The sequence below is a fragment of the Narcine bancroftii genome, chromosome 10 (genome assembly GCF_036971445.1).
Source record: "Narcine bancroftii isolate sNarBan1 chromosome 10, sNarBan1.hap1, whole genome shotgun sequence".
NCBI lineage: Eukaryota > Metazoa > Chordata > Chondrichthyes > Torpediniformes > Narcinidae > Narcine > Narcine bancroftii.
Window position 1 is genome coordinate 10,903,964 of NC_091478.1, and position 27,188 is coordinate 10,931,151.

Here is a 27,188-nt window from a genome sequence, read left to right on the forward strand (position 1 = left end):
TCAGAAAGATTAAGGAGCTTGTCATAGGCTTCTGAAAGAGGGGTGGAAATCCATGCCTGGTTCACATCCACAGCACTGAGGTAGAGATGGTAGACAGCTTTAAGTTCCTAGGAATAAACATCACCAGTCATCTGTCCTGGTCCACTCACGTCAATCTGATGGTCAAGAAAATGCACCAGCGCATCCACTTCCTCAGAAGCCTGAATAAATTTTGCCTGCATCTGCATCCCTCAACTAGCTCCACAAGTGCACCATTGTCAGTATCCTGTTAGAGTGCGTCACTTGATGAATTCTCCCCACTATAACTCTGTTCTCCCAGTGTCTGCATGGGTTTAATCCCACATTCCAAAGACATACGGGATTAGTAGGTTAATTGGTGACATGGGTGTATTTGGGTGGTGCAGGTGAGGGCTGAAAGGGCCTGTTACCACGCTACAACTCTAAAATTAAGAAAATTAATCAACTACGATGCCAAGAAACTGCAGAGACTTGCAAAGTGCAGCTCAGATCATCACAGAACCGCCCCCCCCCCCCCCTTCCTACATCTATACTTCCTGCTGCTTTGGAAAAATAAAAAGTTCATCCTGTCCCAGCCACTCTCTTCACCCTCACAACTGTCAGATCACATACCGTCAGATTCACGGACTGTTTATTTCTGGTCATTACCAGGATCTTGAACAAACCTCATACTGGTAAAATTATATTGCTTTTTGCTCTGTCCCTAACTAATCTTTCTTTGTAACTCTGCACTTCTGTATTTTATGTTTACTTGCTAGGTCTTGGGATGTCTAGCTGGGCTGTGCACAAACCTCACTGCATCTTGGTGCAAGTGACTCAATGCTTGAACACTGACTTTATTTAGTAAATGCAGTGAGGATAAGAGAGAATATGACAACAGCCAAAATTCTTGTCCTCAAATGTTATCTGCAGTTTTCTGTCGAAAACAAATATCAGATAGGTTTTCTTCCATGAACTTCTGTTGGTGTATTTTTGGTGTTGCACAATAATCCTTCAAAATTATTACAGCAAATCGCTGATATCAAAACAATTCTTGCAGTCATCTGCAAATGGTATGATGGATGAATTATCTATAATCAATGATAAGAAATTGTGACTTTCCTTGACATTCAGAACATTAAATTTTGCAATGTTTTTGCTTGGAAAATGTTTCAAAAAAAGCACTAAAAATTCAATGATGCTGCCAGTCAGATGCAGTGATTTCTGAGTGCAAAATATGATCATTTTGCTAAACTACAAAATAGTAATTCTTTCTACATTTGCTGTGTCATTCTCAGTTTTCAGTGGTAGTTTATTCCAGCATTCTAACGATTTGCATAGTTATGAATTGAAAATATCTGTACAAGTAAAATGTGTCCAATGAGAACAGTAATTTTTAAACCATTCATCAAACAAATCAACCAAACTGCAAGAAAGCATACACATTAATTGGGAGATAAAACGCAATATGAACCTATAAAAATTTAAAAATCAAACCAAATTATTAAAGATCTTCAGCAGATCAGTCAATATTTAGTAACTCTTCGTGCACTTTATTTAAGTGGGTTGTTAGCCATTTTTTTCATTAGACTTGCAGCCTGACAAATAATTATTATTCAATCAGCAAGATTTTAAAACCTGTCAATATCACTTCTATTTGTGGAATTTACTGTGCGCAAATTGGCTGCCACTCTCTTACATGAAAATAATGCCACCAGCTCATAAAAAAAATCTATAAAATGCAAGTCTCAATTTTGGCTGCACTTTCACAGCAATTCAGGATGTGCACTTTAGGATGGTGGGAATTTTCTCTCTGAATACCTTGCATAAAATAAGCAGAAGAGCTCATTCAATATACCAATATATACAAATAATTGGTTGTATCAATGAATAATTAATGCTCAGACAAAAAAAAATTGAACACTTACCAAAACAATACTCTGCTTTTGGTCGCTGCTTTGTTGCATCACTGACCTAATAAATCGTAAGTACAATTAAGGTGCTGGATACACACTAAAATTAGAACACTTACAAGGATAAATTAAACTAAGACTGAATGGAAAGACTAAAAACGCCATCATCTAATGAGCTAAACTTGCATTCATCCAAGGTTAAGATGAAGCCCAACAGGTAAGCACCCAATAGTTCAAGAATTGGAAACTGAGAGAAGTCAATACAATATAAACAACCACGTTCATTCACCTTCCCAGAAATTCTGTTTATGGTGGCTCAATGAATTAGTTTTATATTATTTAAATAAAAATCGAATACAGCACCACTTCAATTATGGTCTTGTGGGCAAATTATCAATATTTTAGCTTAAATCTAATTCCCCCCCCCCCCTCCCAAAGAGCATATTATCTTATTGAAATCCTTACTTTGATTAAAAAATTGAAATGGTAAGGAAACAAACTGAATTTCAGAACATAAAACAGAGATTACATCTAAATTTGAGTGTTTATGTCCATCCACACCAGATGTATTTATGTTATATGTGTGGCATTAAAGACGCCAAGACTTTGACATACTCCTGTCAAATATTCCGATTTAAGATTCAATTTATTTCTGCATTGCAGATGAGTTAGCATATTTCCAATTTTTATGTTAGCATAAACCCCATCACAACCAAGAATTACCTTAGAAATGTAGGTCAGCTTAAGAGCTCCAACATGTGATGTTCCTGAAGGCAGATTCTAAAAATTATGCAAAGATTCAGAAGTAAAAATTAGATTCCAACAGACATTGTATTTATTATCCAATAAAGACAATCCTGCTGCATCGAAACATGAAACTATCTGGGGGAAAAAAAAAGTTACTCTTCATTTACTTTTGAAATATGGCAACTGCTATACATGATAATCTGCTCTCTCAGAAAGCAAATCACACAGCAATTCAGCAAACCAGAAAGAAACACGAACCACTTCCAGGTTTAAAAACACTGTCTTTACAACTCCCATCATGCTTTGAACCTCCCCATACCACCCAAACAAAAACACAATTACAAGACCGCCAAATATCTTTATGTGAGACTGATAGGACACATTTTTTGCTCAACCAGCCAATCAACTGAATATTTGAATTAACAGATAGAAGCCGGAGGAACTCGGTGGATCAGGCTACACTCAGAGAGAGAAAGGATTAGTCAATATTTTGTTTCGCGACCCTTTATAACAGGGATCGGCAAAGTGGTCTATATTGACTATCCAAGGGGTCGATAAATGTCTAGGCTCCAGAGTAATCTATCATTGATAATATTTATTTATTTATTTTACATACTTGGAGGTCAATGAAAGATCAAGGATTCTATGAAGAGGTCAATGACTTAAAAGGTTTGCCGACCCCTGCTTTATAATTATTTCATTTCAATATTATTTATTTTATTTTCACTTCCTTTTATTTTTATTCTTTTTTCCACACTTTGTGGCGTTTTAATTGTACTCCACAGATGGTGGTACAGCCAAGTCATTGGGTATATTTCAGACAGATGTAGATAAGCAACTTGTCCATGAACTACTCTTTGCAGATGATGCCGCTTTAGTTGCCCATTCAGAGCCAGCTCTTCAGCGCTTGACGTCCTGTTTTGCGGAAACTGCCAAAATGTTTGGCCTGGAAGTCAGCCTGAAGAAAACTGAGGTCCTCCATCAGCCAGCTCCCCACCATGACTACCAGCCCCCCCACATCTCCATCGGGCACACAAAACTCAAAACGGTCAACCAGTTTACCTATCTCGGCTGCACCATTTCATCGGATGCAAGGATCGACAACAAGATAGACTACAGACTCGCCAAGGCAAATAGCGCCTTTGGAAGACTACACAAAAGAGTCTGGAAAAACAACCAATGAAAAACCTCAAAGATTAGCGTATACAGAGCCGTTGTCATACCCACACTCCTGTTCGGCTCCGAATCATGGGTCCTCTACCGGCATCACCTACGGCTCCTAGAACGCTTCCACCAGCGTTGTCTCCGCTCCATCCTCAACATTCATTGGAGTGACTTCATCCCTAACATCGAAGTACTTCAGATGGCAGAGGTCGACAGCATCGAATCCACGCTGCTGAAGATCCAACTGCGCTGGGCAGGTCACGTCTCCAGAATGGAGGTCCATCGCCTTCCCAAGATCGTGTTATATGGCGAGCTCTCCACTGGCCACCGTGACAGAGGTGCACCAAAGAAGAGGTACAAGGATTGCCTAAAGAAATCTCTTGGTGGCTGCCACATTGACCACCGCCAGTGGGCTGATATCGCCTCAAACCGTGCATCTTGGCGCCTCACAGTTCGGCGGGCAGCAACCTCCTTTGAAGAAGACCGCAGAGCCCACCTCACTGACAAAAGACAAAGGAGGAAAAACCCAACACCCAACCCCAACCCACCAATTTTCCCTTGCTACCGTGTCTGCCTGTCCCGCATCGGACTTGTCAGCCACAAACGAGCCTGCAGCTGACGTGGACATTACCCCTCCATTAATCTTCGTCCGCGAAGCCAAACCAAAGAAGAAGAAGAGATAAGCACTTGATTAGGAAGGGAATCAAGGGTTTTGGGGAGAGTAAATCAGCCATGATGAAATGGAAGGACAGACTAATGGTCTTAAATTGTTGTGTTTTATAAACTGGGAAGCTGCACCAAGCCTTTCTTTGCAATTGTACCTGCACTTGTGTATGCAACAATCTCTCATTCACTGAGTGGCTCTGTGAATACTTATGGGATGAAGTCAAGAATTGTTACATTGTAGAGTCATGTCCAATGTATATTTAGATGCTCTAAAATATGCAAAACATTTTGAAATACTGTTGATAAGTTATCATAATGGACAAGGTTAAATAAATATAGAAAACATGCAGAAAGGCATTCATTGGATTATATCAATAGCTTTATGGCACAGCACAGTTGCATTCCCAGAAAAGGTGGTATTGCTGTTCTTGGTAGCAATGTTGAGAGTGTAGGAATGGCTACACTGCTAACTGAAGGATCGCACAACCATACGGGTGGAGTTCAGTGAGCAAAAACTGATTTATTGCAGGCTGCCTGGCTGGTCTTATACTCCCAGCCCGGACCTGGCTGAGAACCCCACTGGGGGGCCCTAACGTCACTGGGGCATCACGTGGGTCCCCAAGCGCGGGCTTCTGAGCCCAGTGCCGAGGTCAGGATGAAACCCTCGATGGCGCCATTTTGGCCGGCTGCCCTGCCGCATGTGTGACAAGCGGGGCCAGTTCGCCTGCCTAATGGCGTACTGCCACAAGAGGCAAGTTAACAGATGCAATCAACATCAAGATGCATTTGAACAGAGTGAGTAAATGGAACATATCCAGTGTTGAAAGGGCTATGATGTCAATTTCAAGAGTCAAAAATTAGTAGCAGAAGGAAAATGATTTTCCATGCCGTGTTTAGTATTGTCAAAAAGGATGGTGTAAATTAGATAACTCCCATTGAAAGGAAATTTAGGTAAAATGCAGGCGGGGGGGGGGGGGGGGGTAATACAATGCTCAGGGAAAATGTTGGAGTCTTAAATGAAGTGATGCCTAACAGAAACCAAGTTTAGAAAGAATGCATAACCTATTAATAATTCTTTAAGTTCCTCAAAAATCCAATGTGAACCTTTTTAATAATAATTCACATCAAGTAATAAAGTATTTATTTCTACATATTATCGAGCTACCATTTGTATATCATTTCATACAGAACCATTTTCTATATAGAATAGCAGTAGCTTTAAATAAGATAACATTAAAAAAAACTGACCTGTGGATTATCCATATACCACAACAAATTGTCTGCCTGAGTGTCCAGTATAAAGTATCGACGCAGAAATTTTCCACTGTTTTCATTTTCTTCAATGTCTAAAAATCCACAAATTCGATTCTGTCGATCCACATAAGGCATTTCTGGCCCTCCACATCACACTAAGAGAAATAAACTATTACAGTGGATTCTAAAATGAATCAGACTATTTTATTATCCAATTGATAAATGTGATTATAAATGCAAATAAACTGACGTGAATAGTGTTAACTTTCTCAAGGATTGATCAAAGAATACATATTGAACACATTTCTCAGAGTAATAAAGCGCAACAGAAATGTTTAAAACATTTGTTGACCAGAAACACCATTTTGACTCTGTCCTGTTGTACATATTTAATATCTGTTCAAAGTGACCATACAATCTCAAAGCTGAATGCACACATTCATGATATTTTTCTCCAATCTGTTAAGTGGGGTAGAAATGAAAAGAGGTAAAACAATTAGGATTACAAAGAAGCAATCCATTCAATCCATTTGCCTGTACTGTGGTTTATTCTACATGTCTATTCCTTAATCTACTAATCCTGAATCTACTCTTCCTTTCTCCTTAATTTGCGCACCTTGCTTGTCACTTGCACGAAAAGGGAAGAATTAAAGCATACATACTATACAAGAACAAAATAAACTCCCAAACTCAACTTCTGCTCTACATTCGCCACCAACAAATACTGATGGTTTTGGCAAACTTCTTAAAATTAAATATTCAATACAGGTTGTACCTCTTATCTGGTGCTCTGTGGTCTGGCATAGTCGAATCTGACACCATTAGTACAAACTCATTACCGACAGCAAAGGACTTGAAACCCTGTCCCGATCTCTGGCACTGTTAAGGTGTTGTGCTAACCACTACACTAACCATGCCGCCCCACAGCATTATTTCCTGTTTTAAGCTTTGTTCTACCTGCGATATGTTTACACGGGGGTTCCCTTAGGGGCCAATTTCTATTTTCTGTGGTCCGGCAATGGCCAGGTCTCAACGTCACTGGATTAAAGAGATACAACCTGTAATTTGCTGGGAAGCCCTGGCAGCTTTTACCATATCTTGTTACATTTTTTTTTATTAAAAAAAATTTAGACATACCCTTTAGACAGGCCCTTTGGGTGTAATTGAGCGACACGGGCTCATGGTCCAAATTAACCTACAACCTACATTTGAATAGGTGGGGAGGAGGAAACCAGAGCCCCTGGGGAAAACCCACGCAGGCATGGGGAGAGCATACAAACTCCTTACAGTCAACACGGGATTCGAACCCCGGTCCCAATCGCTGGTGCTGTAACAGCATTGTGATAACTGTTACACTAACCACGCTGCCCTTTCTCCCCCACAGGAAAACCATACCGCCCTGTATTGCAACTCCCCATATCAAATAGCACAAAATTAGTAAACTCAAATACACTGGAAAACAAAAAAATCTCCAACTCACTAATCCTACTTCACACATTTGTGTTTGCTGCGTATCAGGCCAAGTTAAAGAAAAATGCCTCTACACAATCTAACGATCTCTTAAAGCAATGCAAAGGAAGTCATTCATCTCCAGCTTATGCATGCGATAAAGACTTACCAGTTAACTATTGTGTAGAATTTTAATTGCTTTGGATGATAACAGTTCAAATGAAGTGGAGAATTTCCAAACCATTTGAAATGGCTAGCAAATTTTCTGAAATTAGGCTATAATAGGCATACTGTAATAGAGTCACAAATTAAAGTACCCAAAACTGGCTCACACAAATTTAAGATTAAAAAGTTTAAAGGGGACAAGGGACAACTTTTACCACTCACGTAAAACAAGTTAACAGAGTAAGTGGTAGAGGCGAGAGGAGTACAAAAGTTTAAAAGGCATTAGTGGTAAATTGATAGGATAGGCGTCAAGGAAAATTGGTCAAACACAGACAAATAGAACCAATTCAGGCAGATTTGCCATCTCTTTTTTTGTCTCGTGCACATTATCATCCAATTGTACAAGGTCAACTGGACAAAATAGTGTTCTTCAGTCCTCAGTGTAAAAACATGTAAACACATATAAACATAACACACATATTTACAAGGAGTAAATACATAAAAATAGATAAATATTATTAAATCAGTAGTAAAACCTCGGAGGTTTGTATGAGCAGTTCATCAGTTTTACTGCCTGTGGGAAGAAGTTGTTTCTCAGCCTGGTGGTTCTGGCACTAATACATCTCTATCTTTTTCCTGATGGAAGTAGCTGGAAGATGTGGTAGGGGTCCAAAATCAGAATTTATTGTCACGAACGTCACAAAATTTGGTGTTTTACAGCAGCGTCAGAGCGTAACGCAGTCCTTAACGGTTTTACAATCATTTGTCTGACAATGATCCAGTCGATCCAGGGTGGGGGGGGGGGGGTGGTGGCCAGTGGGATCCCCTGTGATCCTCTCTACCAAGTGTAATAGTTGAATTTTGTGGAACAACTTTTAGGGGGTCAACTATTACACACACACACTACTTTTGACCGCAGTAAATAACTGTCACTCGAAGAATAGGGAGCTCGGATGGGTGGCACCCGGGACCAGATGGCAAGTCTGTGTTCTGGACGTCAAGAGCACAAATGGGTGGGACCGCATGCTAAGTCTGCGTTTGAAGAGTCAGTTCAGATGCGCAGGCAGGTGGCCAGGAAGTTCACATTTGGGGCGTCAGGAGCTCGATTGGTGGGCAGCTAGGGGCTAAGCACGAGTCTGCGGTCCGGGGATTGGGGTCTCCAGGGAGTGGCCGGGGCCTAGGCAAGAGTCTGTGGTCAAGGCATCAGGAATTCTAGTGGGTAGGTGTCCAAAAATATCATCCCTTGAGTGGAGATAATGGGAATAGGAAGGGAAAGAGACAGTTGTCAAAGTCTGTAAAGGAAAGAAAGGCATAGATAAAACAGGTGGGGGGGGGCGGGGGGTGGCATTCTACTGAAGGAACAGAGTCCCAAATAAAAAACTTTAACTTCTAGATTACAACTGAAGCATGAAAATTGTTATACAAGATCAGATTTGAATGTGAGGCTCAAGGATTTGTGAACAAAATGTTTTTCAATTATACAGGATGCTGCATTTGCCACAAAATAGTTAAAATGATGACTGTAGAACATGCAACCATAAAGCATTACACAGTAGAAACAGGCCCTTCTAGTCTATGCCGAACTATTATTCACTTGCACTGACCTGCACCAGTCCAGAGCCTTCCATTCCTCTCCCATTCCTGTCCAAATTCTTCTTAAATGTTAAAATTGGGCCCGCATTCACCACTTCAACTGGCAGTGATCAAATAGTTATAAATGATGTGGTTACCAAAGGGAATGGCTGCATAATACTGATATAAAAGTTTGTAGAGAGGATGGATCATGGCAAATAATATTAGTTTGATTAGAGCCTTTGGGGGGGAAAAAGATGGACAGTACTGGTGGGTGTTGTCTAAAGATATTCAAAAGCAGTGAAGCAGGGCAGATAACAATGGTGACCAAAACAAATTAGCAGTGGAGGAAAAACTCATGGATGAGGAAAGAGGTGGTTTTCCAGATACTATTTTACGACAAAAGTTCAATTCATGATATGGTCATTAATGGTGATCTGAGGAACAGCGGCCATCACATAATTCTTGTATGAAAATTGGAACCAACTTCATGGATTCTCAGAGTCTTAATTGTGAATAAAGCTGCCAAAGTCACGAGGCCCAATTCATTATCGCATACTGGGAAAACTACTTTAAAAAGATAAAATAGCAAGAGATCATGCATTTTTAACAAGTAATAAAGATTTCCAAGACAAACAATCTTTATAGAAAAAGGCTTAATGTCACAAAGAAAAGCATCAAATTCATGGATTGGATTATTTCAGAATTCAGCAAAATAAGACTGAAGCACAAGACAGAACAGAGGTTTGAGAAGAGAGAGGGGATAACGCTGACCAATAGACCTGTTAGCCTGACTTGAGCTTTGGAGAAATGCTGGAATTTATTATTACAGAAATGGTAACAATGCACTTGGAAAATAATAATTTCTCTTTCCTTTCTGCCTAATACCACTATGTTTGGCAAATACACTTGTTTCTTTTGAGATTGATCAAAAAGAATAAAGAGCAACCAATTTCAAATTATGCATTCATACTTACAAAATAACAGTTGTGGTGCCACCCACAATTTATACAAAAACAGACTTAATGAAAGATATTGAAGGCAGTATCTTTGCACAGATTGAGGATTAGTTAGAGGACAGAAAGTAAAAGGAATAAATAAACTATGACGACAAGGTTCATGCCAATCTCTGCTGGAAAGAGAGCAGTCCACAATCTATAAACTGATAACTGGAGATTTTGATTTATTTATTCATTTTCAGGATCTGAACATTATTAGTGAATGCAGCATTTAATGCCCACTCCCAAATGGAGAAACTATACAATAGCAATAGAGAATGTAGAGGAGAATGCACAAGAACTTTGCTGTAGAGAATTAAAGTTATGGGGAGGGACTTGCCAGGCCACAACTTTTCTCCAGAACAATGGAGAATAAGATAGCAAGGCTTTAGATTGCATTCACAAATTCCCTTTTGGAAATGGATCAGTAATTAGGAGTAAAGTTCATTGGTCCATGGATTAGTGGAATCCTAAACATATCTTTTAAAAAGTATCCAATTGATATCAATAAGCTGCAATAGAGCTGGAAATCTACATTTTCGACCTGCACGAGCTCAGTGGATCCACGACCTCCTTCCATACTGATACTAAATAACTTGTAATTATCCAGAATTTGGCAAATACATTTATCTCCAAATAAACATAACAAATTAACAAGTTACAATCACTTCAAATGGATTTAAGAACTAATTCTTGAAAATGGCAAAAAAATGGTGCCTACATAAATTTCATTTAAATCCATCCTTCCACAAAACTAAGCCTTGACTTGCACGAATGACCTCCCTTCATTTAGCTTCACTTCCAATATCTGTACTTTCAAAGACCCCAATTCCAATGGCCACCATTTATCTCCCTAAATCAACTCTTTGCCCCTTGGATCAGTCTTAATCCCATCCTTCTGACCGGACCTTTGGAGTCTTGTTCATTTTAACAATATTATTCAACAATTAATGTGCTGAATAAATGAAAATATTGCTCCAATACATGAAAGAGCAAAAGACTTTATTCCTTTGAACAAAAGGGGAAAAAAGTGAATAAATGGAAACAGAAAGCTGGAAAGCTGACAAAAAGGCAGCTGCAAATGATTGTCCTATCTCAACAATGCAATATATAGGGATACTGCTTACTACCACTGAATATTATGTATTTGCAGTTATTATTTTCAAAGGAGGGATAAATAAACAATATCAACAAAACTCTTTTTGTAATTAGTTTTGAATAACACTTCATTCCATTCAGAGAACCTTAGTAATTTTTAGCAATAGCTCAAAGCATGCAGCTGCTCTTTATAGTGTGCCAGAATTTGCTTCACAATGAAGCCAATGGAATGAAATTAACAGAGCTAATAACTGGTAACCGACCAGATAACATTCATTTTATTGAACTACCATATAACCGTTTACAGCATGGAAACAGGCCACGTCGGCCCTTCAAGACCGTACCGGTTCACTTGAACAACTCCACTAGCTCCTCCGCAAACTCCTGAGGAAGTAGAGGCTTTCTTTTGGATACTTTAACTGCATTAAAAAAAATGATGGCATATGTCAGGACTATATATAGCATTGGATAGGGAAGTCAGAAATTAGGGGAACCAAGAATACAATACATCATGTACAATGAAATCGCAAGGTGCACAAACATACTCCAATGGGAATTGTCAATTTGGAATAAAACCAATAATTTGAGGAAGAACTTTTTCCTCCCTCCCAGAATAGCTGTGTTCTATTTGCGAGTTCAGTTGATTCTGAAAATAATTGAATGAATTGGGTAGGTACTTCCTTTGTTTGCCTTGCACAGATATTTATTGTACAATCACAAATATGGCAAGCACATGTGCTGTGGGACTTTATAAAATGCATTGTTAAATTCAATAGCTTCAGAGAGATGTGTTCAAGCTAATTTTGATATGGTGACTGAGTAGCAATCAGTGAAATTAACAATTAATTAGATTGTCCAACTATATTTCAATTGTGATCTGAACAAGTGTGATTTAAATTTAAAATAAAACATAACATTACTTTCTGCTAAATAGCTTTTGAAAAATGCAGATAATAGGAAACAGGCCAGAAAACTTGTATCCAAGAGATTCCACAGATGACGCCTGACCTCCTGACAGATTTTAGCATTTTCTATTTTTATACATAAAATATTCCTGCACTGCAATGTTTCTTGATCATTTGCATTCCAAGTTTTACAGCTGGAAAGTATTCTGAACTTTATTAGAAAATTAACTTAATCAAAGCAGAGCTGCAGGGACTCAGGTCCAGGCAGTATCCATGAATAAAAATAACCAGTCAACATTTCAGTTCAGGATTGTTTATTGATAATAAAGTGGGAAAGGGAAATGTCAATTATATCAAGGGAGCAATAGTGGGAGGAGGGGCCATGGGAGACTGAACAGAAGAAAATGAGAGGCAGGGACAAGTAAGAAGACACTACAATGGGGGGGAAGGAATGATGAAGAGATTAAGAAGAAAAGTGAGAATGGGAACAGGTAAAAGGAAAGATGGAAATAGTGGGATGAGATAAATTTTGAGATTAAGCAAAATTAGAAAATTCATCGTTTATGCCAGTGTCTAGGAGGAACATGATATGTCGTTCCTCATTTTTATGTCTAGTTGATCGTCAAGACGATGTATGCCCTTAGCCTGGCAATGAATGAGGGTGAGAACAGGTCTGTGTCAGAACGGTGAAGGTAATTAAAATGGCTAGCAACTGAGAATTCTAGCCAGAGCGCAGGTGTTCAGCAAAGTGGTCACTCAATCGGTTTGACCTCATAGGTGTAGAGGAGTTACTCAGAATGAAGAAATATAACAACATTAGCCGAAATTTAAAATGAGCTTTCGGAGGTCAGCACTATTAATTGGGATTTCTGGAGAAGTTAATAACTCAAAAAGCAATTTGTGACTGAATTTATGATGTTCAAAAATGTGAATGACTAAACAACTAAAATTTACAACACCGAAGGACAGTGTGTGTCAAGTTACCCTCTTGGAGGATTCAGTCACACAAGAAAATAGGAGCAGGAGGCTCAAGAATGATCTATTTTTCAATGTGATCATCCCACGTCTCAACTGCCTTTTTATGCTAGCTCCACGTCGCCCTCAATTCTTCAATCACTCAAAACTTACGTATTTCCTTTAATTTCTCAAATGACCTAGTCTCTAAAAAAAACTCTGGAGTAGAGACTTCAAGAGATCCCCCACTCTGGGTGAGAAGTTCCAATGCACTCCGGTTAAAATGGCCACCCCCATTATCAATCAGAAGCCCTAATATCCTGAATACGCCTAAGATCGACTGATCTTGGAAGCTAAGCCGGCTCAGGGCTTGTCAGTAATTGGAGGGGAGACAGCCTGGGAACACCAGGTGCTGTAGGCTCCTATGAGGGCTGCTAGACAAGTGGTGACTCTCTGTCTGCCTTATGGTAGGCAAAAATTAAAGAATTTCATGTATGTTACATTCTAAAGCTAGTATTAAGTGACAATAATGAAGCCTTTACCTTCATCTTGTAGCCAGTAGTGGAATATCTTATCTTTCCATTTTCAAACAAAAAACCCCACATTTCTTTTAGCCACTTGTGACAGAACAACCCCTTCATCCCAGGAACCTCTTTTAAACCCTTTCCAAGGCTCAGCCTCAGGAAAAAAGAAGATGGTGGCGCTGCTGGAACTTCTGGAATGGCAGAGGTGCGACTGGTGTTGACCCAGGAGAGCGGGCAACGAAGACACACTGATGCACTACAGAGTCCTACTGCCTGGTGCTGATGCCAACAAGGCCGTACTGGCTTTAAACGGCCTGTTAAAGGAGCGGATGGGAATTTAAAAAAAATAAATGATGCCATTTGTTCTGGGCAGCATGCCACAATGGGGTTGCAGACCACCGAACAGCAGATTAGCACAGGGAACCAGAAAAGGAGAACTTGAGATAATGTACAAGAGATCCTTAGAATATTAGAACCCTTAGAAATTTTTTAGTATCTATTAGTGTCTTAAGAAGAGGTGAAAGGTTAGAAGCAGTATGGTGTTTTGGGGCCTCTCACTGACTGGTAACTAATTGAAACAACCTTGTGGTGCCTAAGGAGGGAGCCAAAGCTGAAAGTGCAGGAATGCGTGAAGAGATATGGGAAGATAAGGGGTCCTGATGTTTTCTCTGAGTCTGAACACTTTGTTCTAAACAGCATGTTTCTCAACCTTGATGTATAATCTATGAGACTACAAGTGAGGAGGGGAGAAGAGGGGAAAGGGGAAGCAACTCGCTGCTTGTCCTATATGTAAAGCTTTACTTTTAGATCACATGAATTTGTGACTGATATAACCACATATCACCATGTAACAATTACAGCACAGTTCAGCCCTTCTAGTCCATGCCAAACACCACCTCCCACCTAGTCCCACTGACCCGCACTCAGTCCATAACCTTCCATACCTCTCTCGTCCATGTACCTATCCAACTTTTCTTTAAATATTAAAATCGAGCTTGCATCAACCACTTTGGCCGGAAGCTCATTCTGCATTCCCACCACCCTCTGAGATAATAAATTCCCCCTCATTTTCCCCTATACTTTTCTCCCTTCAATCTCAATCCAGGTCCTCCTGTTTGAATCTCCCCCACTCTCAATGAAAAAAGCCTGTCCACACTGACTCTATCTATCCCCCTCATTATTTTAAATACCTCTGTCAAATCATCACTCAATCTTCTATGCTCCAGGGAATAAAGTCCTAGCCTGTTTAATCTTTTCTTGTAACTCAAACCCCGAAACCCAGGCAACATTCTTTTCTGCACTCTCTCTGTTTTGGTGATATCCTTCCTATAATTCGGCAACCAAAACTGCACACAATATTCCAAATTCGGCCTTATACAACTTCAACATGTCCTCAATACTCTGATTTATGAATGCCAACATAACAAAAGCTTTCTTCACCACCCTTTAAAACCAGCAGAGGATAGAGAAAATATATTGGTTGGGGGGTGGGGGGGGGGGGGGGAAAATAAATTTTAATTTGTTTGGATCAAATATCAGATAAACGAGTGAGAACTTTAATGAGGGCAAAAGCCGCAAAAGCGATGTTAATCATTTATGAAGGATTTAAATCTGATTTATATCTGGAGGCAACTCACAATGTAACCTTTTTCTAACTTGATTGAATGTATAAATACTTGATCTATCCTTTCGTTGGGTAGAGACCCTAAGAGACTGCTCTTCCAGGTAGCTACGTAATAGAGTTAATTGCATAGATCTTTGTGTGCTGTGCCTGTTTGCATCAGGAGTGATGAAAACCAGAACCACATTTGGCAAGCCAACCAGGAGCCCAAATGAGAAGTGCTCACTGGACAGTTTAAGTGACCTACTGAGCCAGCACCCAAAGACTAGAAAACAGGTCCAAGGGACACTTTCCAGGTTCTCCTCATAAAGCATCAGTCCAGCTGATTTCCTCCCCCCCGCCCCCACCCCTCTGATAGTACAACAGGCTCCACTGACACTGACAGGCTCCAGACAAACTAAGAGTGTCACATCCCGGGCACACAGAGGTCGGCTCGAGGGTTCGCCCAGAGGAGGTCGGCTCGAGGGTTCGCCCAGAGGAGGTCGGCTCGAGGGTTCGCCCAGAGGAGGTCGGCTCGAGGGTTCGCCCAGAGGAGGTCGGCTCGAGGGTTCGCCCAGAGGAGGTCGGCTCGAGGGTTCGCCCAGAGGAGGTCGGCTCGAGGGTTCGCCCAGAGGAGGTCGGCTCGAGGGTTCGCCCAGAGGAGGTCGGCTCGAGGGTTCGCCCAGAGGAGGTCGGCTCGAGGGTTCGCCCAGAGGAGGTCGGCTCGAGGGTTCGCCCAGAGGAGGTCGGCTCGAGGGTTCGCCCAGAGGAGGTCGGCTCGAGGGTTCGCCCAGAGGAGGTCGGCTCGAGGGTTCGCCCAGAGGAGGTCGGCTCGAGGGTTCGCCCAGAGGAGGTCGGCTCGAGGGTTCGCCCAGAGGAGGTCGGCTCGAGGGTTCGCCCAGAGGAGGTCGGCTCGAGGGTTCGCCCAGAGGAGGTCGGCTCGAGGGTTCGCCCAGAGGAGGTCGGCTCGAGGGTTCGCCCAGAGGAGGTCGGCTCGAGGGTTCGCCCAGAGGAGGTCGGCTCGAGGGTTCGCCCAGAGGAGGTCGGCTCGAGGGTTCGCCCAGAGGAGGTCGGCTCGAGGGTTCGCCCAGAGGAGGTCGGCTCGAGGGTTCGCCCAGAGGAGGTCGGCTCGAGGGTTCGCCCAGAGGAGGTCGGCTCGAGGGTTCGCCCAGAGGAGGTCGGCTCGAGGGTTCGCCCAGAGGAGGTCGGCTCGAGGGTTCGCCCAGAGGAGGTCGGCTCGAGGGTTCGCCCAGAGGAGGTCGGCTCGAGGGTTCGCCCAGAGGAGGTCGGCTCGAGGGTTCGCCCAGAGGAGGTCGGCTCGAGGGTTCGCCCAGAGGAGGTCGGCTCGAGGGTTCGCCCAGAGGAGGTCGGCTCGAGGGTTCGCCCAGAGGAGGTCGGCTCGAGGGTTCGCCCAGAGGAGGTCGGCTCGAGGGTTCGCCCAGAGGAGGTCGGCTCGAGGGTTCGCCCAGAGGAGGTCGGCTCGAGGGTTCGCCCAGGGGAAAATAAGGGCTTGAGGATTTGCCCAGGGAAAAGATAAAAGTGTTGTCCTAGTTCCAATGCCCTGCCTTAGACTGGTTGTTAAGAGGGGAAATCCCACACGTGAAGGAGTGGACCCTAATGTGGGTGCAGAGAAAGAAAAGGACAACATAGGACAAGTGCGTGATAAATTGGGAGCAACGAAAACCAGAACCACAAACTACCCCCCCCCCCCCTCTGAGTTGAAGCATGAGTGATGACCCAACAAGGAAGGTGATCACGGCAGTGGACCAGTGAGGGTTCAATGACTAAAGGACCCAGAGGCTGTGGGCAAACTTGCAGTCGAAAGAATCACCAGGCTGCTGGCAACCAGTACATGGGAACCAGATACTGGAACCAGGATTCGCAAGGGTGCTGAGGGAAACAAAGGCTCCCAAAGGGCTTCAGACACTGAACATTTCCTGATTGTGTCAAAGATTTGGACGTGGAGCTTGGTTGATGGTTTGAACAGGAGTCTGTGCGGCTGCAGAAGCTGTGGGAGTGCTGGAGGTGAATCCACGGACACTCAATGTGATTCTGAAGGGACTCTCTTTTGCTTTTCTTTCTCTTAAGCCCCTTTCACACTTGCATCCCACTAAATTGGCTGTTCAGTGTCCTGGGATAGGAATGGGGGCTTTGGCTTTACACTTGACCACTCCTAACTGGGACACAGAACACTTTCACATTTGCAAGGAACCATCTCCAGGGTTAGGACCATTCTACCTTCTACTGGTGATGTCATGACACATCGAGTGACGGTGAACCTACCCTAAATCCTGATCAATGTATTATGATCTTATATTTGAACAAAATTAATCATGCATAATTATAACATAATTAAGCTTTATGTACAGCACAGTATGAGCCCTTCAGCTCCTGTTGTGCCAATTTATAAGGGAGTGTGGGAAAGTGCGAGCAATAAATAGTAATAGCAGACAATTTTTTAAATAGGGTTGGAAAGTTGGTTGCGCTACAAACAGTCAATTTATAAATATCGTGGGAAAGTTGGTAGCACTATCACATATAATTTATAAATACCGTGGGGGAAAAAGTAATGGTGGACCTGCCCTCCCAGAATTCCACGAGTTAGAGAAAGGGCTGTCTGCCTGGCTGCATTCATAGAGGGGTTTCTCTGCTGCATGGCATTATGGGAAGTCATGTCCGCCATTGCTTTTTCCCACGGTTTTTATAAATTGTGCTATAGCGCTACCATTTTTCCACACTGTTTAAAAGTTGTCTGCTATTTTTATTTATTTCCTCTCTCTCTCTCTCTTTCTCTCTCTCTCACTGTGACTTTCCCATAGCAAAGTTTATACCTTCATTTTAATCTTTTCTTCCTGCACTCACGCAAAAACTTGGGTCATTTCAATCTCACGATGCAATTACCCCTTTCACCCTTGCCTGATTGCAATGCCAGTGTCTGCAGACGACGGGGATTGTACTAGGGGTCGAGGCAGTCAACTCCTCCCCCCCGCCCCCCCCCCCCCCCCCCGTGTGAGATGACATCATCTGACTCCAGGCGTTGAGCTGATTTTGCTTTCACACTTGCCACTTTAAAGGATCGCTTGCAAGTGTGAAAGGGGCTTTATTGTTACAGGCTCCAGGCAAGGCTCATGGTGACTCTTTGTTTGCCTTGCAAAGTTGAAGTATATCATGTACATTACATTTATATGCATTATAAGGTGGCAATAAAATGAACCTTCATCCTTGCAGAATATCCTTTCTTAAACAAGAGTAAGGAAATTGTGCATGGTATTTCAGGGTCATCTTTACTCATACCTTGCACAACTATAACAATATTTTCTTATTTCTACACTCCTCCTGCAATAAAAGTCCAACACCATAAAAATATCCATGCAATCAATTCCCTCAAATTGATACTCCAGGCCATGTACACAGATAATGGACTACCAGTAGAGAAAGCACCTCAAGGAGTACAAGTCACACCAACAGCCCCCACTGATTCCTTAGGAAGGGTAACCAGAGGCAGAATACCAGTAGTCACTGGCAGTCAGCCAGAAAAGATCCCCTTTATTCCCATACTATGCCTTCTGCCAGCCAATCTAGAATACCTTTCCTGTCATATCATGGGCTCTGACCTTGTTTAGCATCCTGATGTGCAGAACCTTGTCAAAGACCTTCTGAAAATCCATCAGCTTGGCTTTGTGTGAGGAAGGTAATATCTTACAAATTTGATCTTTTTTTATTGAAGAGGTAATGAAGGTGGGTGAGGTTGAATGCAGTAGGTGTTGTTTGTGTGTTTGAAAAGGTCCCTCAAGAAAGTGCAGATGCATGGGATCCACTGTGAATTGAAAGTTTGGGCTCAGAATTGACTTGGATTAATTTTCATCTCTCATTTTTCTACTGTTATATGTATATGTAACTGATCTATATCCTATTTAATTCTTTGCTAACCCTCTGCACTGTCCTTAACTCCATTCATCTTTGTGCCATCTGCAAATATACTGACCCACCCACTTTTAATCCAAGTTGGTGTGTGAATTGACTTGCTAATAGAAAGCAGTAGGGAAGGCTGGAGGACCATGACCAATGGTGTTCCACTGAGATCAGTATTGGGACCCCTGTTTGTGATGTATACAAATTAACCATATAACCATGTACAGAGCGGAAACAGGCCATGTTGGCCTTTCGAGTCCGCACCGGTTCACTGATTTTGTGCGCCCTCTTCAGGCATTGGTCCCGGTAGATCTTCATTCAATAACGATGGGCAAATTCAATGCAGGTGGAATCTTATTGAAATTGAAAGCAAGATTGTTGTCCTGGCACCACACACCAACTTGGATTAAAAGTGGGTGGGTCAGTATATTTGCAGATGGCACAAAGATGAATGGAGTTAAGGACAGTGCAGAGGGTTAGCAAAGAATTAAATAGGATATAGATCAGTTACATATACATATAACAGTAGAAAAATGAGAGATGAAAATTAATCCAGGCAAGTGTAAGGTGTTATAGTTTGACAGGTCAAATGCAAAGGAAACATAATGCAGTTAAGGTCAGGACTCAACATTGATGTACCGACGGATCTGGATGGAGGTGGGGTTGGGAGAGGGTGTTGGGCAGTAGATAGGGTGGTAAGAAGGCCATATCACTGCTTGCCTTCATTGGACAGGATAGTACAAGAGAATTGTGTTGTAGCTAATATAAACCTTTGGTTAAACTGAAATTTTGGTTGCTCCAGTGCGTGAAAAGCTTTGGAAAGAGTACAGCAGAGATTTACCAAGATGTTGCCTGGAGTAGAGAGCATGAGTTATGGGGAGAGGTTGGATAAACTTAGGTAGTTTACTCTGGAGCAGAGGCCTGATAGAAATTTATAAAATGACGGGAGGCATTGATAGAGTAGATAGAATCTTTATCCCAGGATAAATAATATCACATACTGGATGGCAAGAGAAGAGCACATTTTAAAAAATAAATATGAATAGATGCCTGAAATGGGCTACCAAGGAAATGGTAGAGAAAAATACAACTGTAGTATTCAGAGTCTGCTAGTTAAGAGTATGCAGGGAATAAAAGAATTTGTATCATGTATAAGGAGTAGATTTTTAGTTTATTATGGCCATCATGTTTCGAGCAGACAACCTGGGCCAAAGGACCTATATATTTTCAAGAGCATTACAATTTCTGAAACATGGTACAAGATGCACAAGAGTAATTTTCACATTTCTTGGTTTCCCTTTTGATAATGCAGTTCCTAAAATTACATGTTAAACGCTTCTTTTTCCAGGAAATAGAGTGTAATTACAAGTTTGTAGATATCACCACAAAGTAGTAAAACCCGAAAATCTACAGTTAAAAAACAAAATTCTGTGGAAATTCAGCAGATCAGAAAGTGAACTTTAAATAGCAAAGATAAATATACATAACCAACGATTTGGGCCTGAGCCTCGTCTAGGAACACTCAGGCCTGAAACATTGGTTACGTATCTTTATCTTTGCTATATAAAGTTCACTGTTTGACCTGAATTCCCAGCATTGGGTTTTTACCTTTTGTTTTCTTTTCATAAAGAAATGTGGAATTCAGGCAGGTTGTGTTTTGTAAATGGCTCCACTCAATAATTGAAGTTTACTGAGTATTAACATATCCCAAATTCTAGCATACATTTTCACATTTTTCATTATCATACCTTTTCGGCATGGTAGCCCATATAAAATTAAACACTCAAGTCTTACTCTTTTACCAGTATCTACAAGTTAAATTTGTCACAACTATTCCTAAATGGATTAGCACATATTACTTTAGCATCCAAACACTTTAAAAAATACATCCAATGCTATCTGGCTTTCACATTTCACATCTGAAGTGAATATTTTGTAACATGTACAGTAACTAATACTAACAGTATAATCACTGGCCACCGTGACAGAGGTGCACCAAAGAAAAGGTACAAGGACTGCCTAAAGAAATCTCTTGGTGCCTGCCACATTGACCACCGCCAGTGGGTTGATCTCGCCTCCAACCGTGCATCTTGGCGCCTCACAGTTTGGCGGGCAGCAACCTCCTTTGAAGAAGACCGCAGAGCCCACCTCACTGACAAAAGGCAAAGGAGGAAAAACCCAACACCCAACCCCAACCCACCAATCTTCCCCTGCAACCGCTGCAACCGTGTCTGCCTGTCCCGCATCGGACTTGTCAGCCACAAACGAGCCTGCAGCTGACGTGGACATTTATCCCCTCCATAAATCTTCGTCCGCGGAGCCAAGCCAAAAAAAGAAGAATCAAGACAATCAAAAATAATACTGGGATTAATCCTTCAATCCTCAATATATATGCACTATAACTAATTTGCTTATCAATTCCTTTTTAAAATACATTAGGAGCATTGCTCAGGAGTACTGTATTTACAAAATTAAAATTCTGGAGACACAAGGTTGTGTCCCAACACACCAACTGGGTCATTTAAATTCAATAGCAAGCATTGATAAAGCTTAACACTAAGCAACTACCATAGTTGGCTGTTTAAAAAACACATGCTTCTCATGAAAAAAAATCTGTTATCATTACCTGGCCTATGTGTGACTCTACCAAATCTATCAATATGGTGAACACCAAACGTGGGTTAGGGATAAACAATAAAAGCTGGTATTGTCAGTAATATCCATATCTTGTAAAACACAATTAAGATTGCATCCTTGATCTCTTTATAAAACTCAGGAAAATTTCAGTTTTGCCTCAGTATCCTCAGCTTTCCCACCACAGCAACCCCACCCCAATCATATGAAAGTTGCAAAATCGCCATGCTGGAAAAACTCTTTATAGAGCAAAGAACCAATTGTAAATTGTAATACAGTATAGAACCAACGTTTCAGGCTTGAGCCTTTCATCAAGGTAAGACAAAATTTAGGCAGGCACCAGAACAAATTGGAGGTGGTGGGAGCAGGGGAAGGAGCACAGGCAAGTGGATAAGGAAGGGAAGGCACACCAGCAAGCAGGGAGAGTAGGGAAGGGGTAGAGCAGTGGAGAAAGTAGGCTAGCGGAAACCAGAGAAGTCGATGTTAATGCTATCTGGTTGGAGAATGCCCAGATGGAAAATTAAGTGCTCCTCCTCCAATTTACAGGTTGGATGACACGAGGCAATGGACAAACATGTCAGCTTGTGAGTGGTCTCTCCAAAGTAGAGAAGACCACAGAGAAAGCAGTAGATGATTCCCCCAGATACAAAAGTGAAGTGTTGCTTCACTTCAAAGGACTTTCTGGGGCCCCCAGAGAGGGCTCAAGTTTGGCACATCCTGCAGCCATAGAAGGTGCAAAGGGACAATTAATGGCAAGGGATGAGTGAACAAGGGAATCGTGGAGGGAGCAGCCCCTCCAGAAGGTGGAGAGGGGAAGATGTGTCTCGTGATGGGATCATGTTGTAGGTAGCAGAAATTATGGGGGGATAATGAGTTAGATGTGGAAGCTGGTATGCTGGTAGGTAAGGAAAGGGGGGAAATCATGTGTTTGAAAGTTGTATATCCCTGGATTACTTCTAAATTACCCAATTCCAATTAGGTTATTGGTTCTGCTTTCCACAGAGGTAATAGTTTCTTTGTCTGTGCTCTACATCCCAAATGGTCCAGAACCCCTTACTTGGATCACACCAGGGCAGAAGATGTTTAAAGGAAGCTTTAAGCAATTGTGCCCTTGAACACCAAATACAAAATCTAGTGACACTAAAAAATCCCTTCTGAAGGTAAATGCACCTTTCCCAATGCTCCCAAATTTTTTTTTTAATTTTTAAAAATTTTAAATTTAGATATTCAGCATGTTAACAGGTCATTTCAGCCCATGAGTCGATGCCTCCCAATTTACACCCCATTAACCTACACCCCCCCCCCCCCCGGTATGTTTTGAATGGTGGGAGGAAACTAGAGCCCTTGGAGAAAACCCACACAGACATTTGGAGAACATACAAACTTTACAGATAATGCAGGATTTGAACCCTGGTCCAGTCTCAATCGCTGATGCTGTAAAGGCATTGTGCTAACCTCTATACCAACTGTGCCACTTAAGTGGTACAAGATGGGCTTTGGGGGAAAAGCTCTACTTAAAATTCCAGCAATGGCATTCAATTTTATCTCCTATCCACTCACTATTAAAATATTCCTGTCCTTCCACATTCAAACTTTAACGTCCCTACAGTTTTTCTCCCAAATTCCATGTCATTACTTTTCCCCATACATTCAACCTGCCTCAGTAGCAGGCAATATAGTGGCGAGATGAGGAGCAGATACCTCAGTTGGTATGACATGACTCATGGGGCCCTACATGGATGTGCAAAGGCCAAAGCTGTTTGCTGCATTTATTTATTACATTTCAAATGGAGCTGCAAATTCAAGGTTACAAATTCAAGGGATGCAGTGGAAAGAGTATAGAGAAAAACAAAAATTATGAAGATATATTCATAGATTAAACAAAGAGAAAGAAATACATTTCAATAACTGAAAGTAAGAGATCATCAACTTTGGATGTACAAGATCAGAGTACTCCTTAAATGCTGTAAAACTTATTCAAAGTGGCATAATGGGAGGTCTTCTCATATAATTAAAATAATGTTGGTGGATGAGAAATTAGTAAGACTGGTGGAATGTCAACATTTATTTAGGATGGAAGAGAGTAGACATTTTCCAACACCTATACAAAACCTTGCTTCAGGCACACCCAAATTAATGGGCTCACATCCAAGCACTACACCTCAAGACAAATTAATTGTTGGGCCTGGGAAAAGTACAGCATAAATATATTAGAATGATACATGGACTCCAATAATTTAGAGTGATTAATCAAACCAGAATTGCATTCCCCAAAGTGATGACATATTTAAAAATGTTAAAAGATGGGAGATAAACATTTTCCTGTTTGCAGCCATTATGCAATTGAGCAATGCCTTCCATGAATGAACTTAGAGATGCACTTAGGCATACAAAAGATGCTGGAGGTTTGGAAACTGCAACTGATGCTGGGAAAGATAATTTTATAAGATTGGTCATTTTCACAAAAAGAATGCAAGATATATACAAAATGGAGGTATTTCTCAAATCAGGTTTCTATCCCTTACATAATAATGAATAGGCTCGCCATTGATACAAGTTTACTCTAAAGACACTTCTTCCCAAAATTTTGTGGATGTGCAGTAATTTTTGATTGTTAACTCTTCTGTTAAGCAAGCAGTGGCATTTTGCCACATTAAAATGCTGCATAAATAGAAGCTGTTGTTCAGATAGGTCACAATATAGGCTTCTCATTGTCGAGTAGCGTAGGATCAAAGGGTAAAGTTGGCCAACTATACTTTAGATTCCTACTTCCATTCACATAGCACCATCTGCAAACTTCAATATCATACAACAGTGCATGAAAGGATTTTAGACAACTCATGGGCTTGTTCAAAGAGCAATTAATTCAGGGACTACACTCCCCTACTAATTAGCTATTTTTTTCCTCATCAAGAATTTAACATATTACCTTGTGAAGGATACCAATGAAACTGTATCCATTGTCTTAGGAGGCAGAATATTCAAAATCTAACAACCTGCTGGACAAAAACAATTTCCTCACAACAATATCTGGCACTTCTGACAATCACCTTAATCTGTGCTCTCTACTTGTCAAGTTGCTTCTTATTTAGCCATGACACTCTCGTCTTTCAAGTTATTTTTCTGCATTCAAGCCATCAAATGTATTAAAGGGGCAAAGCACAGATCCCAGAAAACACAACCCGATAGATCCAGGATGTCTGGGGAAAAAAAAATCTATACCACTATACAAGCCTACATCAGAAAGCCAACTCCAATTCTGTATATGTGAATACTGGAACACAAGGACAAGCAAAATATATTCAGTAAGCAAGCCAGCCCCTCCATCTTGCTTTACCATTCATCAAGATCCTGAGTGATCTGACCCCAATTATCAAATGCCCAGTGGTACAAAACTTGGTTTCTTTCAGCCTTGAACACCATCAATGATAACTCAGCCTCTTTGCACTAAGAAAGAACATTTTTAAAATTCACAACAGTCAAAAAAGAAACTATACCCACTTGTTTGAGATTTGTCCATGAGGAATAAATGTCCTCATATCAAATAGCCTTTAAAGGCTCCTCAGAATCTTGTATACTTCCATAAAGTAATTTCAGGCTTCAATCATTTTAAGTGCAGATCTCAAGACAAGCAACTCCCATCAGCTCAGGAATCATCCTCGTCAACCTTCTCCAAATGGTCTTAAATATGGAGAATAGAAGCATACATTGAAAAACTAGTGTTGTCTCACCACACTTGTACAAGACTTTTCCATCGCATTACATTCCCCTTGTGATGAATGGATTGCAATAATCAATCCATTTACCTTTACAATTTATTTGCTGACTCTATAAGCTAATTTTGTATTTCATGTATGAGGGCTTCTAGATATTCTGTACAGCAGTATTCACAAGCAATTCTACATAAGAAAACAGATGTACAATAATAATGAATTATCTTTCAGAAACAATGTTAATTTTCTTATCAAGTCATACGATTCCAAATGTTCAAAATTCTCAATCCAAAAAGATAGAACTATTGAACCCAAGCAACTCTGGAAAAGAACTATTTTATATCCAATATCTACAAGTATAATCACCAAGTTTATCAGAGTCAAAAAAAGACTCTTGAAAATTTTGAGAGGTGTACAGTGATGAGCATTCTGACTGGTTGCATCCCTGTCTGGTACGGAGGTGCCAAAGCTCAGGGCAAGAAAAAACTCCAGAGGGCTGTTAACTCAGCCTGTGACATCACAGGCACCAGTCTTCACTCCGTCAAGCATATCCATAAGAGGAAGTGTCTTAAGAAAGCAGCCTCTACCCTCAAGGACCCCCACCATCCAGGACATGCCCTCTTCACTCTACTACCATTGTGAAAAAGCCTGAAAGCAAGCAATTAGCAGCACAAGGACAGCTTCTTCCCCAGCGCCATCAGATTTCAGAATGAACAATGACCCATAGACTTTACCTCACTGTCTTTTTCATTTCCTTGCAATATTTTTACAAAACAAGAAGTTTTGTGATGTGTTCATGACAACAAATTCTGATCATCTCCCTTTAATAGCATTACTGTATTTTCATTCATATAACACACATAAAATCATAAATTGTGTCAAAATATTTTTGTACAATGCGCACGCCCATAAACCACACAGGTGTAGTATTCTAAATTCCTACTGGCAACAGCAATTGGCATTTAAATGAAACACGAGACAGTGCAGATCAGTATCTGCCCCAGTTAAACTCCCGCAATTAACAACAAATCAACTTCCCCCAGAGGTGTCAATCACCAAATATAGATGCTATCCTGTTGCAACGTATTAACAAGTTTTGGAGAGAAATCAATTAAATAGATCAAAGACAGGCTTCACAGTTAAGCAGGATTTTAATTCTAATACTGTCTCAAATCACAGGCATTTGATATGTTGATCTCCTCAGGGATGGGTCTGGGCAGTACCCGAGCTAGAATGTCCTATTTATAGGAATACCATGGCATTCAGTAGAAAGATCAAAATTTCCCATGTCCGCTAATAAATTGTGTCCATTCTTTAATTGCCGCGATTATATTCTCATACACTACAATATTCCCATGCTCGCTAATAAGTTGCTGGTTCGTCTTTCCCACGGCCACTATTTTCTCTTCATTGTCTTATTCAAAACTTTTTGAAAACCACCAACTTCCTCCTTTCATTATAATTTAACACCCTTTGCACTTGTAACATTTTCTTAACCAACTCTGAAAATTGTTATACATGTACACATTGAACAGGTCTGCGACATCAGTTTCAGATTAATCTTTAAATGACATATTTATAACTATTAGATCTTATTTGGTTCTTTTTTGTTCCTGTACCTCATTAACTTTGATTTTTCTGCATATTCCATTGCTAAATGTCCATATTTTTTGTAATATTACATATTATATATGAAGTATACAAAGTATTGTTTGAACACCTCTTGCTCAACTAGGTTTAGTAATCTCATCTTTTCAAAGTCTGAATAGAATATAAACCTTTCGTTCAACTTGAAAATATTGCCCCTATCCATTTCAGACCCAAAATCTAATTCAATTAAAGTCATTATTAGCAAACCAATACATTTTGTGACATGTTTATGACAATAAACCGGATTCTGATGTTCTCTTACCATCAAATACA

General features: G+C 40.9%; 1 protein-coding gene across 8 annotated transcripts in view; it reads right to left on the reverse strand.

The window, feature by feature from the left end:
• The window catches only part of plekha1b (pleckstrin homology domain containing, family A (phosphoinositide binding specific) member 1b), a 57,154-nt gene that overhangs the window by 23,988 nt on the left and 5,978 nt on the right, over positions 1-27,188 (reverse strand). For 7 of the 8 annotated variants that reach the window (XM_069899807.1, XM_069899802.1, XM_069899804.1 and 4 more), the window contains exons 2-4: positions 5,736-5,896; positions 2,634-2,690; positions 1,926-1,971 (exon numbers count right to left, since the gene is read on the reverse strand). In XM_069899807.1, the coding sequence (XP_069755908.1) occupies positions 1,926-1,971; positions 2,634-2,690; positions 5,736-5,876 (244 nt within the window). In that variant the 5' untranslated portion in view covers positions 5,877-5,896. Of the gene's footprint in view, positions 1-1,925; positions 1,972-2,633; positions 2,691-5,735; positions 5,897-11,367; positions 11,443-27,188 lie in introns of all 8 variants that reach the window. The other variant, XM_069899803.1, reaches the window with a different exon arrangement.